This window comes from Salvelinus sp. IW2-2015, linkage group LG8, assembly GCF_002910315.2.
Source record: "Salvelinus sp. IW2-2015 linkage group LG8, ASM291031v2, whole genome shotgun sequence".
Classification (NCBI taxonomy): domain Eukaryota; kingdom Metazoa; phylum Chordata; class Actinopteri; order Salmoniformes; family Salmonidae; genus Salvelinus; species Salvelinus sp. IW2-2015.
The window spans coordinates 49057013-49071852 of record NC_036848.1 but is presented as its reverse complement, the minus strand read 5'-3'; the positions used below and the strand labels follow the sequence as shown (position 1 = coordinate 49071852).

General features: G+C 40.9%; 1 protein-coding gene across 1 annotated transcript in view; it reads left to right on the top strand.

Annotated features, from left to right (window-relative positions):
• Positions 1-14840, top strand: part of LOC111968067 (neurexin-1a-like) — a 594370-nt gene that overhangs the window by 1689 nt on the left and 577841 nt on the right. Inside the window, 1 exon segment of the mRNA XM_070444976.1 lies at positions 687-2076. Coding sequence (XP_070301077.1) covers positions 1362-2076 — 715 coding nt within the window. The 5' untranslated portion in view covers positions 687-1361.

The following is a 14840-nucleotide window of genomic DNA, read 5'->3' as shown; positions in this document are numbered from 1 at the left end:
ACATATTTTGATCGACTTTTTCGAATAAGCTATTTACAATTCTAAACGATCTCTCTAGATGTAATTTAATTAAATGATGTAGGCCTAGTGGTGGTGACTATTGCTAGTTGATGTCTATGTAATTGTGAGCTGCTTAGATTTGCTTTGAGAAAGTTGCTTCTAATTGCAGTGAAACATTCATATATACATAGCCTACATGAAAATCGAATCGAATCAAATGTTATCCGTCACATTCTTCGCAAACAACAGGTGTAGACTAATAATGAAATGCTTACTTATGTTAAGTTTCCCTGACATTTGTTGGACAGGCGACCGCCTTGTGCGCAAAGAATGTGTGTGCGCAAAGAGAACGTATCCGCGCTAACGACGTAGGCTACCCTTTGAGACAGAATACATCTTCCATTGATATAGAACACATAAGGACGTGCAGGTGTGAGCGAATGTGCTCTCTTTGCAACCAAAACATACATAATTTACCTGGCAATACTGAGTCTAGATCCCGAGATTCCTGTGCTTTCAATCGGCACGCCACCGCAGCTCCCCACAATTCCTTGGGGTCTCCGTTCATCCTCTACTGAATATATCATAATTATGTAAGATGGCTAACATGATATGACAAATTGATAGACAAAATGATTCTAAAACAAAATGAACTGTCCGTTCTTATTTTGCTTTTCTTTTTACAGATCGTCTTCTCATTATGTTGTAAGCTTTTTGGATCAGAGACTGGCCTTGGAAAAAAAAGAAAAGCTCCATGCGATAATCAATCAAACAATAACAATCGTTCTGTTTGGCGGAGGATGCAGGGTGAGAAGCCAAAAGCAATGACTCTGGATGCCCGCCACTTCTCGCTGGTGTGAATAGGATGGTTATTGACGCCGTTTCAACAGCAGTAGAACCGACTGGTGCGCTCTAGCTGCCTGGCACCGAAAATAAGAAACATTCAAAAATCAAGAAAAATAAAAGGCCTGATGGAAATTGGATTCTGAATCACCATTGCCTGTTTTTGGAAGAAAATCTGGATTATAGAAAAAAACTAATAGAGAGACAGAAGATATTGACAGAATAAATTAAAATATATAGGACTGAGAAATTGGGATATTGGGGCGACAGAAAGTGGTCCTATATTGAAAGATGGTATTTTCTTCGGGAGACTAGTGTAGCTTGCTGGTAGGCTATGACAACAAAATAATTAATTTAGGTTTACAATGTGTCAGTTCACATACACAATTCTTAGTGGTAAGTCAGCGTATTACATCACATTTACCCCTAACTTCATCTAGCTTGATAAAAGACAATTCCGTCTGAAATCTGACTCAGCGGTATTGTAGCCTAGACCTAAAGAACAATTCGGTCACATCATGGTTCTTGCAATGCGGCATGGCGCCCATCTAATATGGGTAGGCCTTCTCTTGTGCTGTATGGTAGACATGGGGGCTACTATGGAGTTTACAGGCGCAGAGGGCCAGTGGGCCAGGTTTCCAATGTGGAATGCATGTTGTGAGAGTGAAATGAGCTTCAACATGAAAACTAAGAGTTCCCACGGGCTGTTAGTGTACTTCGATGACGAGGGATTCTGCGACTTTTTAGAACTCCTAATACACAACGGTAAACTCAGTCTTCGATTCTCCATCTTCTGCGCTGAGCCTGCAACGGTTCTAACCAACACAGCGGTCAATGACAGCCAGTGGCATGCTGTGACAATATGGAGAAACTTTAAAAACACAACGCTAATGGTGGACAATGAAGTGAAGTGGGTCGAAGTGAAGTCGAAAAGAAGGGATATGACTGTCTTCAGCCACTTGTTTCTTGGGGGAATACCACCGGAATTACGATCTGTGGCTTTAAGGTTAACATCAGCTGTGGTCAAGGACCATGTACCTTTTACCGGATGGATAACGGACATAAAGGTCAACAATACGGAATCTGCGCTTTTAAACAGCGCGGGGGTCATTAACGACCTCTGTGGTGCAGCAGCCAACATGTGTTTAAATGGAGGGGTCTGCAATGTCATTAACGATGAAGCCACGTGCGACTGCTCGCAGACCGACTACCAGGGCAAAGACTGCAGCGAAGGTAAGATATCTGGATTCTCTTTTGGGCCGTTGTCTGTCTTACTAACAATATCCAACAGCTCCCCTTTATCTAAACAACAAGACGACATGATTATTTATCGTTTTCCATCATTTCAAGCGGTATTAGTAGTCCAACAGTTTACAGAAAATGCACATATTCTCTTCCTCTAGACCAGGATAGCCCAACAGGCCTGTAGGCCCGATAGGTCTTTAGGCCTTATCTAGTAGGCCAATTCAAGAATTTCAAGTAACCTACCCTCCAGTGCAAAATAGGTTAATCATTATACAACAATTTTTTAACATATGCTGTCATAGTTGTTTGTAAGGTTGTTAATGAGTGGTTGAGCTCCTGCAAGGGCTCATTAGCCCAACGTGCAGGTGTTCCTCATTCTCTAAGGTGTCTTGCCTTTACCTGGAAGAGGTCACCAGGGAATGGTTGACCTATGACGTTTCTTCATCTCCAATGGCTTTACCTCCTTCTGAAAGTTTCCAGTCATTAAAAACGATAAGTATTTGGAAGAAGATGAAGGAAGTGATTTCCACATACACARGCAAAGAAAATATATGGAGCAACTACAATAGGCACATATGTGTAGAATATTTGCAGTAACTGTATGCAACAGGAGGCTGCTGAGGGGAGAATGGCTCATAATAATGGCTGGAACGGAGCAAATGGAATGACATCAAACACCTAGACACCATGTTTGATACCATTCCACCTATTCTGCTACTGCCATTACCACAAGCCCGTCCTCCACAATTAAGGTGCCACCACTTCCTGTGCTGTATGCAGTATACTGTGTATTCCATAACATCATGTAGCCAAGACTAGAGGCCCTGCCACCTGTATTCATTTCTTCCAACTCAATCTTGCTCTATCGATCTTTGATGAGTGGTTACAATAGCATCATCTAAGCATTCTAAATTAAGTATATTTAAGAAATGTGAAATACATCAGAAACCTTTTCTTGGTGACATTTTGCTTGATTTCAAGGTTAGCATTTCAGAGAAGATAGTGGACTTCTAACATTGCTCATGTGCTCTTATGGCTAGATCTTGGCCTATAGATGTTGGTGCAATGTTGGACCATATTCTTCTGTGATTTGAAGGCAGATGTTGGAAATGTGAATCTTTTCAATGATCCCATTTGAGAAGGTGTTACTGTTTGGACAAGCTCCGTCTATTTCCTATCATTGTTTGTCATTTCCTCGTTGCATTGCTAATGGCTTTGTTGATGAAGTAAAGACAACATTATCTCTTGGTTACATCCCAAATGGCACCCTATTCCTTCCATAGCGCACTACTTTTAACCAGGGCCCATAGGGACTGACACCTAATCTTCATTTCTGTATTCCCCTGCAGTGAGACACCTGCTACTTCATGCCACATTAGTTATATTCTTCTCTTCAATTATTCTCAGAGCAGACACTGTATTCCATTGGTGGTACTTATTATGTGGGCTTGAACATAAATATGAAACTGACTCCTGGAGGAGTGTAGCCTAAGAGGAATATTAGCCCTGACGAGAGCAGCCTCTCACAGGGTGGAAATACAAATAGGAACCATCATTTAGGGGCTCCTTTGGTTCAGGGGCACAGGGGCGGCAGGTAGCCTAGTGGTTAGAGCATTGGGCCAGTAACTGAAAGGTTGCTGAATCGAGTCCCTGAGCTGACAAGGTAAAAATCTGTTTTCTGCCCCTGAACAAGGCAGTTAACCCACTGTTCCCCGGTAGGCCGTCATTGTAAATAATAATTTATTTTTAACTGACTTGCCTAGTTAAATGAAGGTTAAATGTTTTTTTTTTTTTAATACTGCTGATGCTCCCATTATGATATAGACAATTTCGTACATTTGATTGTCTTGTGCATGTAGCTCCTCAGTAGCCAACATGGTCTCATTTAGAATATGTCTGGAATAGCAGTCACAGGATGGGAACCCAAACAGTAACCTTCTCTCAGACGCAACTTTGGAAGACTCCTCTATTGGTTTTGGGAGATGGTTTATGCTGATACTCCCATGATGGTGTATTCTACAGTAGAACGTTTCATATACAGTGGGGAGAACAAGTATTTGATACACTGCCGATTTTGCAGGTTTTCCTACTTACAAAGCATGTGGAGGTCTGTAATTTTTATCATAGGTACACTTCAACTGTGAGAGACGGAATCTAAACCAGAAATTTCACTTGTATGATTTTAAGTATAATTTGCATTTTATTGTGCATGACATAAGTATTTGATCACTAACCAACCATAGAATTCCGGCTCTCAAGACCTGTTAGTTTCTTCTTTAAGAAGCCCTCCTGTTCTCCACTCATTAACCTGTATTAACTCACCTGTTATGAACTCGTTCCGTATACAAAGAAACACTGTCCACACACTCAAACAGACTCCAAACCTCTCCACAATGGCCAAGACCAGAGAGCTGATGTAAGGACATCAGGGCATAAAAATTTGTAGACCTGGACAAGGCTGGGATGAGGCTCACAGGACAATAGGCAAGCAGATTGGTGAGAGGAAACAATGTTGCGCAAATTACTTAGAAATGGAAGAAGTTCAGACTGATGGTTAATCACCCTCGGTCTGGGCTCCATGCAGATCTCACTCGTGGGGCATCATTGCTCTGAGGAAGTGGGGGTCAGCCCAGAACTACACGGCAGGACCTGGTCAATACCATGAAGAAAGAGAGCTGGGACCCCAGTCATCAAAGAAAAACCATTATCACACTAAATCCTGCAGCGCACGGCAAGGTCCCCCTGCTCCAATCCACTCATGTCCAGGCCCGTGCTGAAGGTGTCTGCCAATGACCATTGAGATGATCCAGAGGAGGGAAATGGGAGAGGTATGGTGGTCTGATGAGGACCAAAAAATAGGCTTTTTGCGTCTAAACTCACTCGCCGTGTTTGAGGAAGAAGAAGGATAGACAACCCCAAAACACCCCCAAATGGGAAGCATGATGTGAACATCATTCTTTGGGGAGCTTTTTCTGCAAAGGGGACAGGACGACTGCACCGTATTTGGGGGGAGGATGGAGTGGGGCATGTATCGCGAGATCTTGGCCAACAACCTCCTTTTCCCTCAGTAAGAGCATTGAAGATGGGTCGTGGCTGGGTCTTCCAGCATGACAACGACCCCAAAACACACAGGCCAGGGGCAACTAAGGAGTGGCATCCGTAAGACGCATCTCAAAGGTCTGGAGTGGCCTTAGCCAGTCTCCAGACCTGAAACCCAATAGAAAATCTTTGGAGGGAGCTGAAATCGTTTATTTGCCAGCGACAGCCGACTGAAGGATCTGGAGGAGGTCTGTATTGGGCGTGGGCAAAATCCCTGTTGGCAGTTCTTGTGGCAAACCTGGTTCAATGAGAACTCAGGAAACGTATGATCTCTGTAATTGCACACAAGTTTCTGTACCAAATATTAAAGTTCCTCGATTTTTTGAGTATCAGAATATTATGTCATGGGCAAATATAAGTTGTCAAATTAATTACTTAAAAATCATACATGTGGATTTTCTGGATCTTTTGTTTGTAGATTCCGCTCTCTCAGCAGTTTGAAGTGTCACTATGAATAAAATTACAGACCCTTAGCATGCTTTGTAAGCTTAGGAAACCTGCAAAATCGGCAGTGTCATCTCAAATACTTGTTCTCCCACTGTATTTACATATATACATTTGAACTCGACAGATGATGAATGACTACAATGGCACCTACAATCCATGGTTACCGTTCAAACCTCACTTTGTTTTTCATCACCATTGTTGTGTGATGTGGTGTGCTGTCGGGCCTCTAGTGCTTTGGTGTGTGTAAAACACACTGCCTCACTAGGCTTGACTACTAGTCATTCTGCAATTGGGCTCTATTGTTCATGCATGTGCAGAACACAGTGAGGTACTGTGCCGTGTGTGGTATGCCTGGTGTGTGTGTGTGTGTGCGCGCGCGCGTGCCCGGCCTCCTGCATGTCAGATGTCGGGAGAATAATAATCCTGGTGAGGAGAGAGGAAGACAGAGTGAGAATACAGTGAGAACGGATCATGGCTGCCACTGTCCTGAGAGGAACCATCTTCCTTTCTCCATTTCTCCCTCTGCTGAGTACGAACATATAGACACCAGGCAGCTATTCTTTCTTGAGCTATCCAAATGTCATGATGTACCGTCAGAGGTATGAAACCATAGAAATAGAATATGGGAGAATCTCAATTACAAATTCCTCCCGTCCTCTCTCCTCTCTCTTTGCCTCCTTCTCAAAACCAATTGGATGAGAAAGCCAGAGGTCCCTCTCCCCTGACGTTCTCCTCCAATGGGTTTTGAGAAGGAGGAGTCAAGCCACGGTGTCAAAAACACTTCGAAATTTGACGTTTGAAGAAACGTGGATAAACGTTCGAATCTGAAGTCAAATTGGTAAAACCAAGAGATCTTGTTGGTTAAATGATTTAATAGACCAAAAGAAAAGAGTTCCAAACTTCTCTGCCAATATAACAACTCGTTTTCCATATTCTCCTCCCCACTCAGACCACTTCCAGAATTCCTAGAAATATTCTTGCTCAAGAAATTGTTATTTACTAAGAAGCTATTTTTGTTTCTTTTTGACAATTTTAATTTGATTTGATATTGAGAGAAAAATGGCTGCTTTGGGCCTAAAGGAACTCAACCAGGCAGCCAATCTGAAAGGGCCAATGCAGCTGTTATTATGTTAGTATCAAATCCTTTCTTTGTAACAATTAAGTACCATACTTTTATTGTTTTCAATTAAAATAGTTTAAAAAAAAATGCTTCTTAGCAAAGAGACATTTCTCAAAGTAGAATTTTGCTAGGGCTGTCTGGGAGTGGTCTGAGTGAGGAGGGGAACACTGAAAACAGCTGTTATTGGCAGAGACGTTTGGAACTCTATTTCTTATTGGTCTATTAACCAATTTACCGCCTTGTGATGTCACCATGGAAGGCCAAAACTCCATTCCACCACGACAGGCGGAAATTTCAGGCAGTCTTTTTAAACAGCTCTTACACTAAAAGGACGTTATCATATTTTTCACAATTTCACAGTATAATTCCAACCTCATAGTGTGGAAATATATATAAAACAAAGGAAATCGTGTTTTTGACTGCACACGGACTCAGCTGGCTTTGGTAGATCTGAGGGATTTATGATTCATGATCTAAACTAATCCTGATTTTGATGGTGGGATGGACGCTGGTAGTACGATGGAGTGGATGATGGTGGTGGTGATGGTGGGATGGTTGATGGTGGTATTGAGGAGCAAGATTGAAGCTCAACCCAAATCTTGGTTTGCTGTCTCTTTGGGGCCATAAACTCTAGGTTTTCGTAAGATTGGGTACACTTATAATTTTGGTTAGCTACCTCATTGATAGGATGTGATATACTATAGGCAGAAACTGTACTTCATTATATTGAAATCCATAAGGATAGCACATGGCCATAATACTGACTGTCTGAAAAAAATACACAGCTTTCACGGCTTTTTGGGATCGTGCACAAACCATTGACCTTTCATAGGAGAAAAGACTGATAATTTGCCATGTCATATTAACATAATGCAATGTCATATTAGCATAATGCAATCTGTTTTAAGGTTGCCTACAACATGTTGTGCCACAATGAAATCTTTCCTCTGCAGTTATTCATTCTGGCAGACAGTATGCTGTGGTTTGGGCTTTCTTTCTGAAGTAGCACAGCAGCTTGTCCACGTGGTAACCCAATTCTGTCCAACCTAGGTGTGGTGACGTACTTCCCTACAGTGAAGAGAGGAGTTGGAGACAGTAAAGGGGAGAGGAGAGGGGAGGGAAAGAGGATAAAGAAAAGGGAGGATAGGAGAGGGGGAACAGAAAAAAGAAGTGGGGTGGGGTTAGGGAGAGAGAGAAGGAAGAAGGATGCGGGTGGAGTAGCTGTCTGTGTCTATATTTAGTCCATGTGACTTTGGCAAAAAAGTAGTTGGCTATCAACAACTTGTCAAGACAAATAATGCTGTAAAAATACTCTAATTAACAAAGATGTATGTGGTAAACAAGGTGTTAAAAGGCCAAACAATTATCAAGATGATGATGGTGGCAGGCAGTGTATATGCTAACATGACATTTAGAGCTACAGTATATGTGTGAAAATACTACACATAAAAAATGTGTGTAAACGTAATTTACTTTTATCCTCCATACATTACTGTCATGTACAGTGTATACACTACCATTCAAAAGTTTGGGGTCGCTTAGAAATTTCCTTGTTTTCCATGAAAATATACATGAAATGAGGAGCAAAGTGAATAGGAAATGTAGTCAAGACTAGAGGTCGACCGAGTATGATTTTTCCACGCCGATACAGATACCGTTTGTTGGAGGACCAAAAAAGCCGATACCGATTAATCGGCCGATATTTAATTTACATTTACATTACATTTAAGTCATTTAGCAGACGCTCTTATCCAGAGCGACTTACAAGTTGGTGCATTCACCTTATGATGTCCAGTGGAACAAACCATTTACATAGTGCATCTAACTCTAAGGGGGGGGGGGGGGGGGGGGGGGTTAGAAGGATTACTTTTATCCTATCCTAGGTATTCCTTAAAGAGGTGGGGTTTCAGGTGTTAATGACAATTACAACAATACTGAATGAACACTTATTTAAACTTAAATGTATTATTTAAACATCATAAAATCAATTTAGCCTCAAATAAATAATGAAACATGTTCAATTTGGTTTAAATAATGCAAAAACAAAGTGTTGGAGAAGAAAGTAAAAGTGCAGTATGTGCCATGTAAGAAAGCTAACGTTTAAGTTCCTTGCTCAGAACATGAGAACATATGAAAGCTGGTGGTTCCTTTTAACATGAGTCTTCAATATTCCCAGGTAAGAAGTTTTAGGTTGTAGTTATTATAGTATTTATAGGACTATTTCTCCCTATACCATTTGTATTTCCTTAACCTTTGACTATTGGATGTTCTTATAGGCACTTCAGTATTGCCAGTGTAACAGTATAGCTTCCGTCCCTCTGCTCGCTCCCAGCTGGGCTCGAACCAGGAACACAACGACAACAGCCACCCTCGAAGCAGCGTTACCCATCGCTCCACAAAAGCCGCGGCCCTTGCAGAGCAATGGGAACAACCACTCCAAGTCTCAGAGCGAGTGACGTTTGAAACGCTATTAGCGCGCACCCCGCTAACTAGCTAGCCATTTCACATCAGTTACACCAGCCTCATCTCAGGAGTTGATAGGCTTGAAATCATAAACAGCAGAGCTGCTGGCAAAACGCACTAAAGTGCTGTTTGAATGAATGCTTATGAGCCTGCTGGTGCCTACCATCGCTCAGTCAGACTGCTCTATCAAATCATAGACTTAATTATAACATAAAAACACACAGAAATACGAGCCTTAGGTCATTAATATTGTCGATTCCGGAAACTATCATCTCGAAAACAAGACGTTTATTCTTTCAGTGAAATACGGAACCGTTCCGTATTTTATCTAAGGGATTGCATCCATAAATCTAAATATTCCTGTTACATTGCACGACCTTCAATGTTATGTCATAATTACGTAACATTCTGGCAAATTAGGCGGCCCAAACTGTTGCATATACACTGACTCTGCGTGCAATGAATGCAAGAAAAGTGACACAATTTCACCTGGTTAATATTGCCTGCTAACCTGGATTTCTTTTAGCTAAATATGCAGGTTTAAAAATATATACTTATGTGTATTGATTTTAAGAAAGGCATTGATGTTTATGGTTAGGTACTCATTGGAGCAACGATACGCACCGCATCGATAATATGCAACGCAGGACACACTAGATAAACTAGTAATATCATCAACCATGTGTAGTTAACTAGTGATTATGATTGATTGATTGTTTTATATAAGATAAGTTTAATGCTAGCTAGCAACTTACCTTGGCTTACTGCATTCGCGTAACAGTCAGGCTCCTCGTTGAGTGCAATGTAATCAGGTGGTTAGTTAACTGTAAGGTTGGAAGATTGAATTCCCCGAGCTGACAAGGTAAAAATCTGTCGTTCTTCCCCTGAACGAGGCAGTTAACCCACCGTTCCTAGGCCGTCATTGAAAATAAGAATGTGTTCTTAACTGACTTGCCTAATTAAATAAAGATTAAATAAAGGTGTAAAAAAATAATATATATATATATTTTTTTATCGGCCAAATCGGTGTCCAAAAATACCGATTTCCGATTGCTATGAAAACTTGATATCGGCCCTAATTAATCGGCCATTCTGATTAATCGGTCGACCTCTAGTCAAGACATTGACAAGGTTATAAATAATGATTTCTAAAACTTCTAAAGTTCTAAAACTTTGCCATGTTCAAAGAATCCTCCATTTGCAGCAATTACAGCCTTGCAGACCTTTGGCATTCCAGTTGTCAATTTGTTGAGGTAATCTGAAGAGATTTCACCCCATGCTTCCCGAAGCACCTCCCACAAGTTGGATTGGCTTGATATGCCCTTCTTACGTACCAAAAGGTCAAGCTTCTCCCACAACAGCTTAATAGTTTTGAGATCCGGTGACTGTGCTGGCCACTCCATTATAGACAGAATACCAGCTGACTGCTCTTCCCTAAATAGTTATTGCATAGTTTGGAGCTGTGCTTTGTGTCATTGTCCTGTTGTAGGAGTAAATTGGCTCCAATTAAGCACTGTCCACAGGGTATGGCATGGCGTTGTAAAATGGAGTGACTGCCTTCCTTCTTCAAGATCCCTTTTACCCTGTACAAATCTCCCACTTTACCACCACCAAAGCACCCCCAGATCATCACATTGCCGCCACCATGCTTGACAGATGGCGTCAAGCATTCCTCTAGCATCTTTTCATTTTTTCTACGTCTCACGAATGTTCTTCTTTGTGATCCGAAGAGCTCAAACTTAGAGTCGTCTGTCCATAACACTTTTTTCCAATCTTCCTCTGTCCATTGTCTGTGTTATTTTGCCCATCTTAATATTTTATTTTCATTGGCATGAGATATAGATTTTTCTTTGCAACTCTGCCTAGAAGGCCAGCATCCCGGAGTCGCCTCTTCACTGTTGATGTTGAGACTGGTGTTTTGCGGGTACTATTTAATGAACCTGCCAGTTGAGGACTTGTGAGATGTCTGTTTCTCAAACTAGACACTCTAATGGACTTGTCCTCTTGCTCAGTTGTGCACCGGGGCCTCCCACTCCTCTTTCTATTCTGGTTAGAGCCAGTTTGCGCTGTTCTGTGAAGGGAGTAACAGCGTTGTAAGAGATCTTCAGTTTCTCGCATGGAATAGCCTTAATTTTTCAGAACAATAATAGACTCACGAGTTTCAGAAGAAAGTTCTTTGTGTCTGGCCATTTTGAGCTTGTAATCGAACCCACAAATGCTGATGCTCCAGATACTCAACTAGTCTAAAGAAGGCCAGTTTTATTGCTTCTTTTAATCAGCACAACAATTTTCAGCTGTGCTAACATAATTGCAAAAGGGTTTTCTAATGATCAATTAGCCTTTTAAAATGATAAACTTGGATTAGCTAACACAACGTGCCATTGGAACACAGGAGTGCTGGTTGGTGGTAATGGGCCTCTGTACGCCTATGTAGATATTCCATTAATAATCAGCCGTTTCCAGCTACAATAGTCATTTGCAACATTAACAATGTCTACACTTTATTTCTGATCAACTTGATGTTATTTTAATGGACAAAATTGTAGCTTTTCTTTCAAAAACAAGGACATTTCTAAGTGACCCCAAACTTTTGAACGATAGTGTATATTTTATATAGCCTTTATATAGCCTTTATTTAACTAGACCTCTTTCACGAGAGAGACCTAATGCATCAATGCATTATAAGGAAATAGAGGAAGTATATAATTTAGGTCAAAATATTTACATCACAGTAAACATTTCATATTTCATATCAATCAATTGTTTAGAAAGGAAATGATACAAATGTAGTACTGATGAACTGGGTGAAATCCTAGACCTAGACCATGCCTCTCTCTCTCTCCCGCTCTCTGTCTCTCTCTCCACTCTTCTCAACAGTAATCACAAGCAATCACAGTAAAAGCCTGTTGTAATATTCACAGCAGGGTAGAGGTCTTCACGGATCCACCTGTACCCGACTACCCGAAACCCGATCCGGGACCGGAGAAGGTCTGGATCTAGAATTCTAAATAATGTCACAGGTCTGGGTGGGATCTGATATGACTGTCACAGGGCTTGTATATGTGTAATTTTAACTGACTTGTCCGGAAGGGGCCGTACATATCCGAACGCTACAGTTGTAATAGGCTCCCGAGTGGCGCAGCGGTCTAATGCACTGCATCTCAGTGCTAGAGGCGTCACTACGGCACACAATTGGCCCAGCGTCGTCTAGGTTTGGCCGGTGTAGGCCGTCATTGTAAATAAGAATTTGTTCGTAACTGACTTGCCAAGTTAAATAAAGGTAAAATAAAAAGTATAGAGAGAAAATTTTATAATTTATGCTGCTGCTCTTGCTTTACCCAAGAGTGGAGCATGTTGTTGTTGTTGGCCAATCATAAGTCTTCAAAGCGGCAGTAGGCTACAGTCATAGATCCTCAGTGTGTGGCAAAAGTTAGGAGATATTTAATCAATGGTTAATGAAATTAAAATGACTGAATTAAAAGTTAGAGGAGAAGGATAGGCTACAACGACCAAGAGCCGACAGGTAGTCTGCTACTTAATATTCTGAATGGTTGTTGTTATTTGTAACTGTAGAATGAGAAAGCGCATGCACTGAAGCCTCAATTAACCTAGCTAGCTAACGTTAGCTGGCTTAACGATTGTATTTGATGAGAAATAAGCAAGTCGGCTTGGTTGGTTGCTGTTTTTCGTCTTCCCATCCGTCCATCCTGCTCCCTGTGTCATTCACTCACAGTACGGCCTATCCCCCGCCTGCCAGAGCCCCGCCTCTCTCCCTCCTTTCACGCTTTATCTGCTCCGGTTAATAAAGTAGCTGAAAAATATATTTTCTGCTGCTTCCCTCACTCGGACCAGGTCTATCTGACCAGGTCTATATGAAACAACACCTCTAAAAATAAAAATAAAATGTGTCACGCCATCCATGATGTCAGCTATAAAGAATCCGAAAAAGGCATAGAAAAAAATAAATAATAAAAAAATCTAACAATACACAACATACACATACCAGCAGCATACAAACACACAGAGACATCAATGACATCACACCTGCCCAGATCCACCTGCTCACACCCCCATCTCCAGCGCCCGCATCACTCTCTGCCACATGTCCTCAAACTGCACCATTTTGTTTCTCTCCGTCGCCCACACACTTTCAACATTTAGATAATAAAGCCTTTGACCTTTCAATTGTGTTAACGATAGAGGATTGGTTGATATCCAGTTTTTTCAAACTGATTTAGGAGAAAGTATCCTACAACCCATCGGGTATCTCACTGCACCCTCATATGCCATGTCTTGAAATATGCAGACAGACAGATTAACAGGAAATTTACATAGTAATACTTCTGACAGCCAACTTTCTAACTCCTCCCATAACTTTTGGACCTTATAGCATTCCCAGAAGGCATGGATTATTATGTAATTGACAGTTTTACACTTACTAGAAAAAGTGTGATGACAACCCAAGCTAGGCTCTTGTACATCAACTAATACCATCATTAGGCTGTCATTGTCTCTGTTTCATAACATGACACAGATTGGGGGGAAGGAGGTGTGTGTGTGTGTGTGTTAAAACCAGTTAAATGTAACTAAATGTAATTGAAAATGTAATCTATGTAATCCCCAAAAGTTATTATTTATCATGACAGGGCCATAAACAATAACTAGTAATGCTGCATACTCCAATAAAGATTAACATCTCACCTTTCTGGTAAAAATAATTATAAATTGTTGAGGTGCAGTCACTTTGAGGATACAAGTACACAGTACAAATATGATAGAATATGCTATATTTGATATGATGTATTTCCTAGTTTACAAATATAGTATAATCAAATTACAAATTTAAAAATGGCTAAGATTTCAACTTCCTTCTAACTATAAAACACATATTTGTATATTTAGTGTTAGAGAAAATGTGCATATTTTCTAAAGGTCTATCTTGATCAAAACGTCTGCCCCCATCGCTGTGAACGTCACACAGAGCTCTAGCTTGGCTTCCTGGACTCGGTAGGAACTCACCTTTCATCTCCTATTAATGTTGTCCATCTATGACAAACAGAAAGTGTTTTTGTTTAAAATCTATGAATTATTATACAATCTCTGAATGTGCTACAGTGATGAAAACACTTTATCCTGCTGCGCTACAATGTAAGGAATGCAGGCATGTGCTTTGTCAGTGGCTGCGATGTGGAGTTCAGCCAGGAGTTGATGGACAATAAGGAAGAGCGAATGAAATGCTAGTAGGTACATCCCAGCTTCAAGTGGTTTCAGATTTGACATCCTACAGCACACAGGCTAAAAAAGTATACTACTGTGTCTGTGGAAACCAGGGCTATCGCTCAATGGAAGCCAACTAGAACATCTGTTTAGCTAACAGTACCATTTAGAAAAACAGGATGTTACATTTTGATGGGCTAGCTTCATATAATTCTCACAGAAAGACAAGGTCATTCAACAACACCTCTGCAATAAAATTGAAATGTGTCACAAAATCACTGAACAGATGGTACTGTTAGCTAAACAGATGGTCTATTAGCTAATCAGATGGTACTGTTAGCGAAACGTAAGATGGTACTGTTAGCTAAACATGAGATGGTACTGTTAGCTAAATGTGAGATGGTAC